The sequence below is a fragment of the Quercus robur genome, chromosome 2 (genome assembly GCF_932294415.1).
Source record: "Quercus robur chromosome 2, dhQueRobu3.1, whole genome shotgun sequence".
Classification (NCBI taxonomy): Eukaryota; Viridiplantae; Streptophyta; class Magnoliopsida; order Fagales; family Fagaceae; genus Quercus; species Quercus robur.
In genome coordinates this window covers 18,305,212-18,324,265 of record NC_065535.1, presented here as the reverse complement: position 1 = coordinate 18,324,265, position 19,054 = coordinate 18,305,212, and the positions used below count along the sequence as shown (strand labels likewise).

The following is a 19,054-nucleotide window of genomic DNA, read 5'->3' as shown; positions in this document are numbered from 1 at the left end:
ATGACTTCTCTTTTTATGGGATTTTGATTTTCTCAGGGGATTGAAACGTTTTACTTGATACCCTTTAATAAAAAGGGTTTGGCTTGTGTTTAGTGTTAGAGCATTGAAGGAGACATGGACACGACATGTGTCTAAATTGATCATGTGGATGCAGATATGACATGTCCAAAATTGATCATGTGTCAAGATTGTGTTTTAACCAATTTTTCAGAGCACTGGACATAAGTATTACTTTTGTTTGTATTTTTTCTAAAGATCATTTTGGTATGGATTGTTCGCATGGTATTCTCATTCACATATTTATTTTTTGGACTTAATTTTTCTGTCAACTAATCCTAAATTATTTTTAATAATTTTATTATATTTTTTCCTTTAAATTTAAGTTTTAAAACATTTTAAATTCAAGGCTAGATAGGTATGAGATTCCACCACACACACACATATTAATGATCAAAACAATATAGTTTTACTTACCAATAAATCTAAAGGCATAATAAAATTCGCAACAAATTTTACAACTATATAAGTTGGCAAATTGTTAATGGTGAATAATAAAGTAATATAAGTGAGTTTTATATTAATCAATAATAATTTACCAGCTCATGAATTTTATTGTAAAAACTATTATGTATGTAGCATTGCTCTTTACTTACATTTCAGCTCTCCCACGTCCCCACCGCTTCAAGAGTTTTATAAAAATATACTTTCATGAAAAAAAGAAAAAAAAAAGAAAAGTAATGATATGTATACAATATTTTTACCACACATTCATAATAAATTCTAAGTGTTAAGTTATTACTATCTGTTACTGATAAGCAAAAATTAAAGGTAATTTCAATAATAAAAGTTTAAATTATAATTGATAAGAGCACTTGCAATAGTGGAGCTAAATAGTTATAATGCTATTTTAACTCCACCAATATTCCAAAAAAACCTTGCAGCAATGGAGGCAAAGTTATAAATTTTTGCTGATTTGCTACAGTGCATATCTATAGCAGACATCTAAAAAAAAAAAAAATTATTCAACCTCCGATTAAAATAATGCAACTTACTTTATTTTTTTTCATTTCTTTTATTCTATCTCACCGTGCTCTCTCTCATCATCACTCTCAAGCTTAGTTCTCTCATCAAGCTCTCATCAGTTCTCTCATCAAGCTCTCATCTCTCTCATCTCCCAGCCCATGCTGTCGCCGTCCCACGCCATCCCAACCCACGCCTCAGCCCACGCCGTCCTAGCCGATCCACTTTAAGTCAGTGCTCTCTCTTCTTTTGTAGTGAATTTTTTCATCTGGGTGTTTGTTGTTTTGGCTTAATTTTTCTGGGTTTAGTGTTATTTTGTGGTGAAAAATGGTGTTGTCGCTATGTTGTTTTGGGCAAATGGTGTTATTTTTTTGCTGTTTTTGCTGGGTATAACATCTGCGGCGGTGGTGGTAAAAGATTCGTCGGCGGCAGCGGCGGTGGCGGTGGCGGCGGTGGTAACGGTGGCGGTTGTGATTGTTGTTTATTGTATAGGATATATTATTTTATTGTAATTGATATATTATTTTATTGTGATGTTTATATTATTTTATTGTGTTAAAAGCTAAAATAGATCCACAGCATGTAACATGTATGTAGGTAAAATAGATAAAATAACTTTTGATGGAACTAAAATATTAAATTTTTAATTCCATTACTGTGGATGCTAACAACTCTCCACTCAAAAATTTTTGCGAGAATATTATGTACCTGTTACACTTGTACTTCTCAAAAAAAAAAAAAAAAAGGGAACAATATCATGATTGGTTCTGTGCACGTCATCTGTAAACTGTAATAAAAAAATAAAAAATCAACGTTCAACAAAGGAGGCTGGGATTGGGGTCATCATGTAGTTGGAATTTTGGTACACTACAAATCCAATCCATCTAATATCTGAATGAAAAGCAGTCACCCATTTCTTCTTATTTCCTTCATATCAAATTATTACCCTTTCGGATTTCGTTCATAAACCAGAATTTTCATTGCAGGGATGGCCCCAGATTGGTCTTCTATTCCAGTTGATCTCTTGAGGCTTGTTGCAAACAAAGTCCACTCACTCGAAGACTATGTTCACTTTGGAGCAGTTTGTTGGTCATGGTACCATGCCGCCACTTCTCCTAAGAACAACAACCTCAAATCCTTATTTCCTTGGGTGATGCTTGCTGACAGAGAAAACAATGACTCGCGTGGTTTTTACAGCTTGTCTAGCAACAAAGTTTACGAGTTTGACTTGCCAGAGATTGTAGGAAAACGTTGCTGGGGCTCTCCATTTGGTTGGTTAGTCATTGCTGGTACTGACAATATGGAAATCCAACTATTCAACCCCTTATCAAGAGCCAGTATCTCTCTCCCCTCACAGACCACTTTCATGGGTAATGAGAACGAAAATTCTATTATGCATTATTGGTCTGTGAACAAGGTAGTCATTTCGTCAAATCCTCCTAATTGTATAGTTATGGCTATTTATTCATGCTATACAAAGTTAGCATTTGCAAAGCCTGGTGACCATGTTTGGTCCAAAATTAGACTAGACAATACTATTGGTACTGGATTCTCAGACATCACATACTTTAATGGAGATTTTTTCATAGCAAAATTCACAGGACAACTCTTGGTTTGTGATTTTTCTGGCATTGACCCAGTGGCAATAGAATTTGCACCATCACCTCCTGGAGTGGCAGACGAGGCTAGGTATCTACTGTATCTTCTGGACTTGGGAGGTGAACTTTGTATGGTATTTCGTTACTTTGATGTGATTGAGACTATAAACAATATATCTATGAAGACAAGGTCTTTTGAAGTGTATAAGCTTGATATGAACACTAAGACTTGGAAGCAAATGGATTCATTGGGAGATTGGTCCTTGTTTGTGGGAAATAACTACACTTTCTCTGTTCGGGATTTTGGCTATACTGATTGCAGGTCTAGTTGCATATACTTCACTCATGACTATTGCCAATGTTCTGACCAAATTAGTGGCAATGATTCTGGAATCTACAATTACAAGGGAGGTGAGATACATCCCTTACCCGTATCGCAGGATCTCTATTCTGTTCTTCGTCCACCGCTTTGGATCACACCACAACTTCTTTAAGCTGGTAAACTTCGCATCATTGAGAGTACAATGGCCATGGTCATTTTAATAGATTGTTGTAATTCTAATTCCGGTTGGATCATTTGATAGTATGTAATAATTCTAATTCCTGTCTATAAATTATGGATTATCCACTCAAGATAGATTACATGTTTTGATACCATATATGATAAATTATTGATTGTCTCAAAAGATTAAATTGTTAAGAAACCTTGAATTTAATCATTTATTATTCTAAGCTCTAAAACTACCTAATCGTGGCAAATTTGTGCAGCAGTTCATGGCTTTCTGTATTAATGATCCTACCATTTGAAATGGGTTTGTTTTTTCTAATGATGGAGGCCAGATTTTTCCAATCTCTTGTGCATCATTCTTAGAGAAATTTGCATTGGCATTTGTAATCCTATAAATCAATCTGTCGAACTCGAAACTAAATTAGTTGACATAATGAATATAAGTCTCCTCTTTCTACGCCTACGCGGTTTGAAAATGCAGAAGAAAATAATGGTATTCAAATAGTAGACAATGAAACGTTTTGAATTCATTCATCATCGTTTCTGCTTAGATAAGATGAGGTTATCGGATAAAAAACATTGGATGGAAAATTGGGAAATTCTTGGATATAAGGTTAGGGGGTTCTTGTTTATTAATATATCCTTATCCTCCCTTTTGGGGGAAGATAAGAGAGTTGTCGTTTGGATGGAATAAAAGGCATTATGACAATTTGCCATGGGTTCTTTGAGTGGCCTTGCAAAATATTTGCAAGCCCATAAGACCCTTGTAGGGGTGTAAATAAACTACGTCATTTAATAAACAAGCTAAACTCAAGTTTAGATTCAATTATTAAAGGAGCCAAACTCAAAACAAAATAATGTATTCATAAGTACGCTCGTAAGTATAAGACTTGATTGGAATGTATGAAATATTATGAGTTTAAACATATACATGTATAAAAATATACTTATATATACCTGAGTTTGGACTTTTTAAATAAATTCATAACATATTAAATCATTGTTTAGAATTGACTGACAATATAAATTGTCCCTTTGTATTAAAAATACATATAATTTTTAATAATATAAGTTTAATGAATCTAGTTTTTAAAAATCCAAACACAAAAATTATTTTATCTAATTAACTCAAATAATATAATAAAAACTATTATTTATTTACTAATTATTAGCATAGATTTATGAAAGGGTAAAAAGAAAAAGAAAAAAAAAAAAAAAAAAGGATGTGGTGTAAACTATATATAAGAAAAGGCTAAGTTAATTAAGTAGCTCATTTACAAGCTCAAATTTGTTTTGATAAGAAAATAAACTAAATTTAAACATTTACTTTCGCATGGTGAAAAGCTCAAGATCAGCTCATTTTTTAATATAATTAAATGAATTAATTTTTAATTTTTAATAGTTAGATCGACTAAACTTAGTTAGAGCCCGGATCCATGGCAAGTGAATAGTTTAATAAGCTGAGTTCCATGACGGACTTTAATGACCTACAGAATAACCCTTCAAAAAAAAAAAAAAAAAAATTAATGACCTACAGAATAAAGACGCACGTCCAAAACTTCAAATTTGCACTTAAACTGTCATTTTTTTTTTTTTTTTTGAAAAAGTAAACCGTCAAATTTAGTAGATCTAGAAAACACTATTCCTTTTATACAAAGAAATCAAATCCATCCGGATCAATCAAGGGTTCACATCTTTTAAATTTGATAAGGTACTCTGTTAATAAATTTTCTTAAATTCTAACCGCATTTTAATAATTTAATAGTCTAGATTTTGTCATGTCAACATTCTACTAACAATTTCTTTAAAGAATAGTTAAGATTTAAGGAAATTTAGGGGTAATTTGGTAACGGTGTTTGTATTTTTTGAAAATACATGTGAGTAAAAAAATGTATAAAAATACATATAATATTATTTAAAAATTGAAAAGTATTTATTAAATTACCATACCAAATGGCCCCTTATTTTATAAAGTACCCTAAAAAATCTAGAGAATCTAAATTCATCGATCAAATTGTCAGGTTTAGCACAAAACAAAACCATCTCTCAAGCACCCATAAAATCTACTGTGCAAGGCTATGACACACTGTAACTCCCCCACAGAGTGGCCAAGGGGATTTGATGGTGGATGGGTTTGGGTTTGGGTTTCTGTGACAGTTGATTGAAGCTTGCAATGGTGATTTTGGGATTATTGGTGACTATGGGCTACAAAAGGGTTAGATAATAAAATGGGTTTTACTTAATCCTAAACCCTAAACTATTTTAGGAAACTTTTTATAAAAAAAGAAAAAGTGGTTAACTATTTTAACAGCTTTTTTAATTCTCTATAAAAAATTTCTTAAAATAGATGGAATATACATTAACTAGATCCATATAAAATTATTAATTTAAAAACTCTAAAATTTTAGAAACTTTGGGTAGTACAGGTGAGTAGGCTCGGCCACTGTGTGATGGCCATGGAAAATGGTTGTGAGGGTTGGATTTGTAAAGGATTTATGTGAGTGAGTGGTTTGATTGTGGCTTGAGGCATGTTTAATAGGACTGGTTAATTGTTGGAACCACCATGTAAGGTAACTCAAAGTCAGAGGTGGTTGAGTTTGTACGTTTGCACCTAGATTGGTGAATAGATATGTTAATTTCTATAGCTTGTTTTTAGTTTGTGAATAGTATTTGGTTGATTTTGTTCTTGGTCAATAGTTACGAATGAAAATTTTAAACCATGTAAGGTAACTTAGTGGCGATGAGTTTGCATTTATATTATATCATCATCTATATTTGTGCATTAATTATTTTTATTAGAGGAATTTATATAATGATTATTTTTATAGATTTTATATTGGAAACTATTTATGTGGGGCCCGACAACAGATGGGCCAGATCCACCTATTCACAGGAATACTTAAGGCCCAGGCCGAAGAGGATAGTAGTCCCAACCCAATAAACGCAAAGCACCAATGGGCCATAGAAACCGCCGAGGAGGGTACAGCCCTCGGCTAGCCTAGAGCTACACTAAGGAAAGGGGTAAAAGCGGCATAGGGATAATCTTGTAAGAAATCTAAAATATCTAGGAAAGGCTGCCCAAACTACCCGCCTTAGACGGAGCTTTGCCTCTCACAGAGTCGTGTCTCTTTAGCCTACTCAACCACTCCCAACAACTCAGGTCTTAAACTGATGGGACAAGTGTCAGGCTAGGAAAGTTCGACCCTACACGTGGACGAAGGAAATTGAATGCATGCTAATATAAAAGGAAAATTTGCAACCTAAAAAAGGGGCCTTCCAGAAAGAAGAGGACCAAAGGGGTGAACACCTCTAAATCACGCAGGAAAAACTTAACAAAACCACAGCCGAGTAAACATGACTTAGCCTTTCGACCCCACTCTCTACAAATGATATTGCACGGGTCCATTTACGTGCGAACCCAACCCTACCGTGGTCCAACGCAAATCGTGTCCCTACAATTGGCGCCGTCTGTGGGAAGGCTTGCATGTTAGCTCAAGCGGTGGCGAAGTTGAGCTTCTCTCGAACAAGGGGCTATGAAGGTGCCTATATCACCGGCGACATATTGCTGATACTCCAACATAAGCTCTTGCTAGGGGCTACGTTCCACGTTGTCAACGACATGGACAAGCCTAGGGGCTTCAAACACCAAGCCAGCTCCCCCCACCTTATTTGAGGAGCTAAACCTTCAGAAAACAAGCTACTTAAAAAGAAGAATACAAGTTTTGGACAGAACCAAGGCCTTGCATGGTCCTCGGACTCAAGCCTCTGGGGAAACCAACTACTTAAAAAGAAGAATACAAGTTTTGGACAGAACCAAGGCCTTGCATGGTCCTCGGACTCAAGCCTCTGGGGAAACCAACTACTTAAAAAGAAGAATACAAGTTTTGGACAGAACCAAGGCCTTGCATGGTCCTCGGACCCAAGCCTCTGGGGAAACCAACTACTTAAAAAGAAAATACAAGTTTTGGACAGAACCAAGGCCTTGCATGGTTCTCGGACCCAAGCCTCTGGGGAAACCAACTACTTAAAAAGAAAAATACAAGTTTTGGACAGAACCAAGGCCTTGCATGGTCCTCGGACTCAAGCCTCTGGGGAAACCAACTACTTAAAAAGAGTCATATAAGTTTTGGACAGAACCAAGGCCTTGCATGATCCTCGGACTCAAGCCTCTGGGGAAACCAACTACTTAAAAAGAATCATACAAGTTTTGGACAGAACCAAGGCCTTGCATGGTCCTCGGACCCAAGCCTCTGGGGAAACCAACTACTTAAAAAGAAAATACAAGTTTTGGACAGAACCAAGGCCTTGCATGGTCCTCGGACTCAAGCCTCTGGGGAAACCAACTACTTAAAAAGAAGAATACAAGTTTTGGACAGAACCAAGGCCTTGCATGGTCCTCGGACCCAAGCCTCTGGGGAAACCAACTACTTAAAAAGAAAATACAAGTTTTGGACAGAACCAAGGCCTTGCATGGTTCTCGGACCCAAGCCTCTGGGGAAACCAACTACTTAAAAAGAAAAATACAAGTTTTGGACAGAACCAAGGCCTTGCATGGTCCTCGGACTCAAGCCTCTGGGGAAACCAACTACTTAAAAAGAAGAATACAAGTTTTGGACAGAACCAAGGCCTTGCATGGTCCTCGGACTCAAGCCTCTGGGGAAACCAACTACTTAAAAAGAATCATACAAGTTTTGGACAGAACCAAGGCCTTGCATGGTCCTCGGACCCAAGCCTCTGGGGAAACCAACTACTTAAAAAGAAAATACAAGTTTTGGACAGAACCAAGGCCTTGCATGGTTCTCGGACCCAAGCCTCTGGGGAAACCAACTACTTAAAAAGAAAAATACAAGTTTTGGACAGAACCAAGGCCTTGCATGGTCCTCGGACTCAAGCCTCTGGGGAAACCAACTACTTAAAAAGAGTCATATAAGTTTTGGACAGAACCAAGGCCTTGCATGATCCTCGGACTCAAGCCTCTGGGGAAACCAACTACTTAAAAAGAATCATACAAGTTTTGGACAGAACCAAGGCCTTGCATGGTCCTCGGACCCAAGCCTCTGGGGAAACCAACTACTTAAAAAGAAAATACAAGTTTTGGACAGAACCAAGGCCTTGCATGGTCCTCGGACTCAAGCCTCTGGGGAAACCAACTACTTAAAAAGAAGAATACAAGTTTTGGACAGAACCAAGGCCTTGCATGGTCCTCGGACCCAAGCCTCTGGGGAAACCAACTACTTAAAAAGAAAATACAAGTTTTGGACAGAACCAAGGCCTTGCATGGTTCTCGGACCCAAGCCTCTGGGGAAACCAACTACTTAAAAAGAAAAATACAAGTTTTGGACAGAACCAAGGCCTTGCATGGTCCTCGGACTCAAGCCTCTGGGGAAACCAACTACTTAAAAAGAAGAATACAAGTTTTGGACAGAACCAAGGCCTTGCATGGTCCTCGGACTCAAGCCTCTGGGGAAACCAACTACTTAAAAAGAATCATACAAGTTTTGGACAGAACCAAGGCCTTGCATGGTCCTCGGACCCAAGCCTCTGGGGAAACCAACTACTTAAAAAGAAAATACAAGTTTTGGACAGAACCAAGGCCTTGCATGGTCCTCGGACTCAAGCATCTGGGGAAACCAACTACTTAAAAAGAAGAATACAAGTTTTGGACAGAACCAAGGCCTTGCATGGTCCTCGGACCCAAGCCTTTGGGGAAACCAACTACTTAAAAAGAAAATACAAGTTTTGGACAGAACCAAGGCCTTGCATGGTTCTCGGACCCAAGCCTCTGGGGAAACCAACTACTTAAAAAGAAAAATACAAGTTTTGGACAGAACCAAGGCCTTGCATGGTCCTCAGACTCAAGCCTCTGGGGAAACCAACTACTTAAAAAGAGTCATATAAGTTTTGGACAGAACCAAGGCCTTGCATGGTCCTCGGACTCAAGCCTCTGGGGAAACCAACTACTTAAAAAGAAGAATACAAGTTTTGGACAGAACCAAGGCCTTGCATGGTCCTCGGACTCAAGCCTCTGGGGAAACCAACTACTTAAAAAGAAGAATACAAGTTTTGGACAGAATCAAGGCCTTGCATGGTCCTCGGACTCAAGCCTCTGGGGAAACCAACTACTTAAAAAGAATCATACAAGTTTTGGACAGAACCAAGGCCTTGCATGGTCCTCGGACTCAAGCCTCTGGGGAAACCAACTACTTAAAAAGAGTCATACAAGTTTTGGACAGAACCAAGGCCTTGCATGGTCCTCGGACTCAAGCCTCTGGGGAAACCAACTACTTAAAAAGAGTCATACAAGTTTTGGACAGAACCAAGGCCTTGCATGGTCCTCGGACTCAAGCCTCTGGGGAAACCAACTACTTAAAAAGAAGAATACAAGTTTTGGACAGAACCAAGGCCTTGCATGGTCCTCGGACCCAAGCCTCTAGGGAAACCAACTACTTAAAAGGAAGCATACAAGTCTCGGACCCTCAACACCAAAAGGGCCGATATGAAATGGAGTAACATGTTTCTAAAAACATAATCAAAGTCGCTCGATGCTCAGTCACCCCCTTCAATGAATTATTTGGAGTTCATCGTTTCTCGGACAGCATTCCCGCACATATCACGGGACGTTCAACCGATACCTAGGTTAGTTTCCTGAATTTAACTTATTGTCAATTATTATTATGCCTGGTAGTATAGGTAAGTTAGAACGAATTAGAACGAGTTGAATCGCATTTCAAGGGGCTCCTGCCCTAAGTAGCGCTGAGAGAAAGCACATACAGGGAGTACACTCATTCACGAGGTGATGTGCCAAAAGAACCATACCCAAAAACAAGTATATAAACTGCTATTTTTATTACGATGAAGAAATAGTACATCGTACAATGAAAAGTTGGAATCAGCCTACGTCAAAGCTTACTACATGAGTACTACATAAGCAAGAAAAAGAAAAATACAAGAAAGCTGTAGAAAGCCGAGGAGGTATGTCGGAGGAAAGGTTGGCTACAGCTCCGAGACCTTATTCTTCCCCCGCACCCTTACCTGCCCATAACTCAGGCAGCCAAAAAGACCCAACTTGAACCTGACACCGTTGAAGAAAAGGTGCAGGGAGTTGAAGGTGATGGGGTTTTCTCTAAATATACACCTGCCGCAAAGCAGAGGCACTGATGGAGGAAAACCCTTCTTCTGCCATACCAAAGTGTTGGCATGAATAGAGACTGATTCGGATTTTGGCTAAAAGAGGGAGAGACGCCGTTCTCCCTCGGTGGAGATGGAAAACTCTCCTGAACTTGTGCTTCCTGTGTCCATACCTTACTGTTATAAGCCTCATGAAGACACGGCGCTTCTGCGGCGGAGACATTTCTTTCTTCCCAACCCTCACTTTCAACATGTAATGCCAAGAAGGGAGAACTCCGAATATGGAAGCTGTGATGTGGGAGAAAATCTGAAGGATTTGTGCGTATATAAAGCAACTTTCTCTCCTTCCCATTTATTGGAAAAGACAAGGTTATGGCAGTCAACTCATGTGGCTTCCCAAGAAACGCTACAGACAAAACAGTCTTGGCTCAACTTCCAACATCAACTGCAACCACAAGATTAAAGAGCCTCGTAAAGGTGCACCTCGGTCCCCGTGACATCAGAGAGTACCACGTGGCCAGAAGTTGCAGAAATATCTCTTAAATCAGGGGCTAGGTGGATTCGTGGCCCCGGGCCCGCTTTGGGTAAGGGCCCAGGTACTTTGGCCAACGCCGAGCAATGACCATGGCCGAGAACAACCACTGTTAAGCACCTCGGGAAATGCTCAAAGGAAGGGAAAATTTGAACTCAAGGTCTCGGACAGAACCTAAGGCTTGCATGGTCCTCGGACTCAAGCTAAAAGGGAAAACCAAGTACTAATGCGGACATTGGTCTCGGACAGAACCTAAGGCTTGCATGGTCCTCGGGCTCAAACTAAAAGGAAAAATCAAGTACATAAGATAAAACGCATAAGTCCTGAACAAAACCCAGGTTTTGCAAAGTCCTCGGACTCAGGCTGCCTGGGAAATCAACTGCCCAAATGAAGAAACTTCTCGGCTTAAATACTGGAAAAGGTTAAGGCTCGCGTATCATCGAGATGGCAGAACAACCTAATGATCGTCAACTTAAAGAGGCCATTCATCCGGTGGGTAACACGTCCTCGGATAGCTACTTCTTATATCTAATCGGAGCATTTAATACCCATCACGGCTAATTTTAACATAAGTCTCATTTCACACTGGTCGGATTGCTACGTTGAATAATTATTTCATTAAAGTCATCATGGCATCTTTTTATCAACGATTACTTTGGCCTTATTTCTTATTAATTGAAATGCTATACTATTATGCCGAGCAGCGCATTCACATTTGTTAAAGTATATAAACAAGACATACGAAATAGAGTAACAATCACTTTTATTAATATGAAAAATTGTTACAACCTACAAGGAAGGGCTTAAATGAGCCAATACAAAAAATGAACTGCTAAAACAGTAACAACATCCGTAACACAAATAATTAAACCATCAGGTGTCTTCTGAATTCGCCTTCAAAGTCTTTCTGAAATCTATGCTTCAGTACTGTTCACATCAGGAGAAGATCCTTATACAAAAATAATGAAGGACAAGGAAGAAGAATTGGAACACATGGAAGCACTTCAGCAAGCTCTTGTTGCTGAAAAAAGTAAGGGAAAAAGAAGATGGAAGACATGAGCGGGAAGGAGGAGAAGAAGAGGGAAGCAATGAAAAGAAAGTAAAAGGAGCAAAAGAGGGAAAAGGGGAGCCATATTAGGTATGCTCATGAGAGAGCAGATGGAGATGACAAGGGAGGTTTTTGACTCGGCCACATCGGAAATAGGATGTGACGAGCCCCTGCTTCGGATTTTGGCTAAAAGAATGGGGAGACAAACCTTGAGTCTCCACCACCCTTGCCCCGACCGAGCCATCTCAAGTTTCGTTAAGGTATGGTGTTTCTGGGAAAGGAGGGATTCATTCATGGTTGATCACTATGGGGGACGTGTTATCGACTGAGGAATAACCAGAGGGAAGAAGGGGATTCTGAGAAGGGTCTAAGGGATTCGCATATGAGAGAATCACCTTCTTATCTTCTCTCTTTATATAGGGAAAAAGACGAGGGTACGTGACACGCTCCGATCCTCTAAGAAATCTGCTAGTAAATGCAAAACCGTTTCGTTTCTCCAAGCTATCCATAACCGCTAGATTTAAGAGGCCTCGTAAAAGGAAGACATTAAAAGCGTACTATGGCTAACCAAACGGAATAAACGCATCACGCGTAAGTCAAGGGAAATACCACGTAGACCGGCGCATTCCTTGGGGAGGTGAAAAGTCGCAGACGTTGATTAAGGGCCGAACTTAATGAGCCGCAATAGAGTCTCGGTATCATCAAAACCCACCTTTCCAACCGAGGAGTTAGATAGCCGGGTTTTGAGGGGCTATTGTGGGGCCCGACAACAGATGGGCCAGATCCACCTATTCATAGGAATACTTAAGGCCCAGGCCGAAGAGGATAGTAGTCCCAGCCCAATAAACGCAAAGCACCAATGGGCCATAGAAACCGCCGAGGAGGGTACAGCCCTCGGCTAGCCCAGAGCTACACTAAGGAAAGGGGTAAAAGCGGCATAGGGATAATCTTGTAAGAAATCTAAAATATCTAGGAAAGGCTGCCCAAACTACCCGCCCTAGACGGAGTTTTGCCTCTCACAGAGTCGTGTCTCTTTAGCCTACTCAACCACTCCCAACAACTCAGGTCTTAAACTGATGGGACAAGTGTCAGGCTAGGAAAGTTCGACCCTACACGTGGACGAAGGAAATTGAATGCATGCTAATATAAAAGGAAAATTTGCAACCTAAAAAAGGGGCCTTCCAGAAAGAAGAGGACCAAAGGGGTGAACACCTCTAAATCACACAGGAAAAACTTAACAAAACCACAGCCGAGTAAACATGACTTAGCCTTTCGACCCCACTCTCTACAAATGATATTGCACGGGTCCATTTACGTGCGAACCCAACCCTACCGTGGTCCAACGCAAATCGTGTCCCTACAATTTATATTTGGAATAATAATAATAATAATAATAATAATAATAATAATAACAACAACTTTAGAATATGACATTCCTTTTCATGATTATTTATTATTATCTTCTTTTTTTTGAGAAATAATTATAACATGCTGCTAATCCCGCAGCTCGAATCCTTTCCCCCCTAAACTCCCAATCACTTTGTGCATGAAGAGGTGCCAATTCAGTTACAAGGCCTTTGGCCATGATTATTATCTTTGACAACAATTAATGCAAAAACAATCTAAAATTATCCATTAGTGAATTCACTAAAATTTGTCTAAACCATTTTGATTTCCTAACTTCTTTTATTGATATTGTAGTATTTATTTTATGTGATTAAAAATATTACTAATATGATAAATATATTTATTTTGTTATATTATTTATTTCAAGTATAATAATGTTTAGATGTCATTTTCTAAGATTAATAGGAGAAATAATGGATTTGAATAAATATGGTATTTTTGCTCAAAACCATTGAAACAAAGTCTAAAAAAAGAAAAAATAATATTAATAACACACGATCTTAGATGTTAAAAAAATTAATGATAGATATTTGCATTTGTATTTTATCAAATGATATTTGTATTCTTGAATAGGCAAAAAACATGCCTATTTATATCCGTCACTATATCATGTAGTTTTCAAATTTGTAAACACATATAAAATGATCAAGTCACTACACCATGCTTATCTTGTTTATAAAATAGAACGTTAAAAATTATAACTTTTTATAAAGAAAATTATTGAAATATTGGAGGAAACAAATAAGAAAATGTAATACACTTTTTGTAGAAACTTGGATATCATTAACTTACTTTCCATATCCTACTTAGATTGAAATTAATTAGAGTAATCATCTCTTATTGGGATTCTAAAAAACATCTCCCATTTCCTGAAAAGAAACATTAAACTCTTACCTATATAATAAGCAAGTATTTGTTTTCACAAAATTCATAATAAAGTTCTGTGTATTGTTCAAAAACTCATATAATCAAATGAATTGTGTTGATTTTATATGACTTGTTTTTATTTTAAACAAGTTGATCACATTGTTGGTAACCGTACTAGTGGCAAAATCGAGGCTTTGCTTGAAAATATTGTGTACGCAGTTCTATTTAATATTTTGGGACAAATCTCTATGCTTGTGGATTGGTGTTGTGGCTATGAGATGGTGGTTGGAAGTCGACTGGAACAAGTCTCGGTGCTTGTGGAGGAGATAGGTGTTTGGAACGAATCTCTATGCTTGTAGAACAATGTTGTGGCTATGGGTTGGTACTTGGAAGTCAACTGGAACAAGTCTCGGTGCTTGTGGAGGAGATCGGTGTTTGGAATGCATCTCTGTGTTTGTGATTTAGTGCTTGTGTCAGAGAAGGGTGCTTGTGGCGAAGAAGGATGCTTGTGTTGGCTTAAGGGTTTGAGTAGAGGGAAAGGTGATAGGAGGAAACCTCTTGGACAGGAACAGAGCCAGGATTTAGAATTAGGGGGGCGGGTTTGTTGTTGGCTATGTGGGGCAGCTCCGACCTCTGGCTTTACTACTACTTAGCTATTTGAGGGATTTTTTTTTTCTTTTTTGGTGTGTGTGACTTGATGTTGCTGCTCAGTAATAACAAAATTAAAGGGCCAGGTTTTTGTGTTGGGTAAAATTGGTTAATTAGGCTTGTTTTGTTTTAGATTTTCTATTGGTAATTTTTGTTGTTGTGCTAATTTATTAGGCTTGTATATTTTGTTTGAGTTTAGATCTATTGACTTTTTTATGGTCTTTACAAGGAGGAATACTAGAGTTAAAAACTTTTTTACAAATTGCTGATGTAGCGAGTGGTTTTTGGTAAGTCAAAAAGTGGTGTAAGCGGTAGGCCAAGTGTGAACCAATATAAATTTTCTACCTCAACAGTTAGTAAAAATGTTGTAGAAAAGTTTGTAGTAATAACATTACTCTTAAAAGAATTGATGATATTATTAAAGGAATGCAAAGTGTAATTTTATAGAACAAAATTGCTAAAATTAGTAACTGAGTAATATTTTTTTAGTAATATTATATGCTAATATATTTATAAAAAAAAAATTGGGGGCCGGGGGGGGGGGGGGGGGGGGGGTGGTGGGGCAACATTGCCCCCCACGTCAAAGCCTGCCTCCGTCCCTACTCTTGGAGCTCTCATCCATGGAGGCAATATCTTCAAGAATGGAGAGAGAGAGTGTATGTTTTCAGATTGGTTAAAAGGGAGCTTAGAGAAATAATAATAAAAAAGTGAGGAAAATGATTATTTAAATAAAATAGATGGTAGAATAGACAAACTTATGTGGGAGTTTTGGATAAATGGCTGTGTAAAATAGAAAAATAGGCTCTAATGTTAAAATAGACAAAAAATTTTGCACAGACTGATGCAATTGCTCTTATATTGTAAAACTACATCTATATATAATTATTAATAAAGTATGTTGAAAAATATTATTATTGATGAGGTTGGCTTCTCTCCAGTTTTAATACCTAATGTTTTCTCTGGTTTTTATCTGGATGACTGACACTTGGCAAATAAAAGATCTAAGGGCTAAAAAAAAAAAAAAAAAAAAAAACTCACATCTCTTTCTTTCTCCAACATCTCCTTCCACGGCAATTTCAAATTTTCTCTCCATTTGTCTTTCTTTCTCTCTCCAATATTATTTTCGTTATTTTATTTTTATTATTAATTTTAATTTTCAATCTTTCATTATATTATCAAAATATTTTCTTTAGTTTATTTATGTTTTGTTATTAGCCAATTCATCACTTGGACATTTTTGTTTTGTTTTACATGATACTTTCTTAACCAAATTCTAAAAAGCTTATAATATTGTCCTGGTATGGATAATGATTAGCTCCAAAACAAGTCATATAATTTATAAAACTATCTATATTTATTATTTAAAACAAGTCATATAACTCCTTAAAAAAAATCATGTGAAACCAATATATAAATGATCTCTTCAATCATCATATAATGGGTTGAAAGAAGATATCTCTAAGCCAATTTAGTTCCAAACATATTTGTTGGTATCTTACTTTAACCTATTATGTGGCAATTAAAGTAATTATCCATATATAATTTTAATCATATTATTTTTTAAATGAGTTATGTGACTTGTTTAAATAATACATGTGGGGAGTAGAAGGATCCCCGTCCAAATTAAAGCTCAATAATGAAATGGGCTGCTAGAACGAGATTAGGCCAGGCCTGGCTGCATGAGGGAAGTCCAATAGGGGGATAGGCTGTAAGGAAAAGGAAGTTTAGCTAAACCTCACGCCCGAGAAGGGAAATGCCATGGTAAAGTGATTCCCGTGAGGAGGATGGAGAGTTAACCATGTTTCTGGTCAGGTGCACGGATGATCCACATGTAGCAACCAGGTGGTGCTAAGAACCGCGGGAAACTTCTAGAACACGCAAGAGGATTGAAGATTTTTTATCTCTGCCTCAATTAGGGAGCCCTCACCTAACCTCTACCGCATTAAATGCGTATGGGATAGCTTGAACAGAAAAAATATCTCACAGAAGGTAGAATTCAGGGATAAGGAAGGGGAGAAAACCAATAAAGTAAGAAAAATATCTTTGGAGACTAGGTCGGCAATGTAACAGCTATAAAAGTAGGAACAGTGGGGAGGCCAATAAATAAGAGGAAAGCCAAGTTGAGAAAAGGGGATTTTTTTTTTCTTTTGGGGACGGAAAAAGGGGGATTGTATGAAAAGGTAAGGGAAATACTCTTGTAAGACTGATGATGAATAAAATCAATTGTTTGAGCTTCCTATCATGGAGTTTTTATTCCCGTTTATTTCTTTTTAATTAAATTTTGTGGGCTTGTCACTGGTAATCTACAGAGGACCTCGGGGAGGGGGGCTGGTTTTTTCCCTGTCCATAATTGGCGCAATCTATGAGAAATCTCTACTGAGCAGTAGGCTCAAAAGTTGGTTTATTTTTTATGGCTAATTGGTCTCGTAGCAGCCCAGCCCATCTGGAATTCAGAAGAATCTGTTCATGTGGAGCGACGAGTGAGGTCTGAGGTTCATGGGGAGGCCACATGGCCGCCTAGCCCACGTCCACAGGGACAACAATCTGCCACCAATACAAGTGGATCCTCACATTCTAATAGGGAGAAGGAAATGGAAGAGCTAAGGGAGCAAGTGGTAGTGCTGTAGAGGGAGGCGAAGAGGGATACAGAGTTACTACTTCGTAAGGATAAAGAACTTCGTCGTCGAAGGGGTCCGAGTCCAACACACAGTCATTCCCAGGGAGAGTAGCGTGTGGTGGATGATAGGAATAAGAAGAAAAAGACGAGTTATCCCCACGGGGAACATGAGGGGTCTCGTAGGGAGAGAACGGCCTCACCACCTTAAAGGAAAAGCAGAAGGGAAGAATAAGATCAAGAGAGGCATAAAGGTCTAACTCCTCAGCACACAATAGTTCCTCATTCCCGAGTTTCAGTGACATTGTCAGTTTTAGGAGATGATGTTATGGGCAAGGTTTTGCAGCAGATATCACAGTCTCCTTTCTCTGAAGAAATTGATTTGCCGCGCAGGTTCACAAGGTCAACCTTCACCATATATGATGGTAGGACAGATCCCATGGAACATGTCAGTCATTATACTCAAAGCATGGCCATATATGCTAAAAATGAGGCATTGATGTGTAAAATTTTCCATTCAAGCTTAGGGCCGATAGCTATGAGATGGTTTGATGGGTTGGAAAAAGGATCTATTTGGGGCTATGATGAGCTGATTAGAGCGTTTAGGGCATGATTTGTGACATGTAGTAGAACTCCGAAGCCTTTTGCCTCACTTCTTACAAGGGCAATGAAGGAGGGGGAAACTTTAAGGGCCTATTGATTAGAGCGTTTAGGGCATGATTTGTGACATGTAGTAGAACTCCGAAGCCTTTTGCCTCACTTCTTACAAGGGCAATGAAGGAGGGGGAAACTTTAAGGGCCTATTCAGATCGTTACTAGGAGTTATATAATGAGATTAGGGGAGAAAATGGAGGAATTGTAGCTAGTACTTTCAAAGTGGGACTCCCTATTGATTCTGATTTAAGAGCTTCTTTGGCCTTGAAACTAGTTACGGATATAAATAAGCTAATGGAGCAAGTAGAAGAGTATAAGAGGTTAGAAGATGACCAATTACAAGACAAGGCCAAGGCAAAGACTTCCACCATGGAGAAGAAGGAGGTTAAAGCAGATTAAACTCCACGATCTCGAAAAGACTTCTTCCCTCAGGTTCAGAAGCCGAGGTTAGAGTTGGTAAGCTCATTGTACAAAAAGCCCATATACCAAATTGTGGAAAAGGTAAAGAACAAGCCATACTTTCATTGACCAAACAAAATGAGTGGGGATGTCACAAGGAGAAATCAAAGTCTATATTGCTCATATCATCGAGACCAAGGACACATATCCGAAGATTGCCGAACCTTAAAAGACCATTTACATCAGCTGGAGAAGGCCGGTTATTTGGGGGAATTCTTAGTACGGGAAGATCCTCATCTGCAAGATCTGAAAGGGGTCGGCACCTCAAGAACTTCAGCCCCAGCACGGGGGCTTATAGGGGTAATACATACATCCAGTCAACGGGTAGGAGCTGCCGAAACTTCATCACGGATAATGGCTGTAGGATCCATTTCTGATCAGAATTAGATGGTCCTATGAAAAAGAAGTGGCGTTGGGAAGATGATTGCATTGGCTTTAATGCAAAAGACCTCAAGGATGTACTTCAGTCCCACGAAGATGCATTGGTGATAACGCTGCAGGTTAGAGGTTATGATATTGGAAAGGTTCTGGTGGATTAAGGAGGTGGAGCAAAAATCATGTATCCTGACTT

At 38.4% G+C, this 19,054-nt stretch overlaps 1 protein-coding gene across 1 annotated transcript; it reads left to right on the top strand.

The window, feature by feature from the left end:
* Positions 1 to 2,008: 2,008 nt before the first annotated feature.
* Positions 2,009 to 19,022, top strand: LOC126695784 (putative F-box protein At5g60060). The gene is made up of 2 exons (XM_050392600.1): positions 2,009 to 3,029; positions 18,865 to 19,022. Exons 1-2 carry the CDS (start codon positions 2,009 to 2,011, stop codon positions 19,020 to 19,022), a joined length of 1,179 nt encoding a protein of 392 aa, XP_050248557.1.
* The last annotated feature ends 32 nt before the right edge of the window (positions 19,023 to 19,054 follow it).

What these genes read in the sequence shown, in the direction of transcription:
- LOC126695784 (XM_050392600.1), top strand. Translation starts at nt 2,009, where the DNA reads ATGGCCCCAGATTGGTCTTCTATTCCAGTTGATCTCTTGAGGCTTGTT. An exon ending in AATCTACAATTACAAGGGAG is followed by an intron (nt 3,030 to 18,864) that starts GTGAGATACATC and finishes ATTTCTGATCAG; the next exon opens with AATTAGATGGTCCTATGAAA.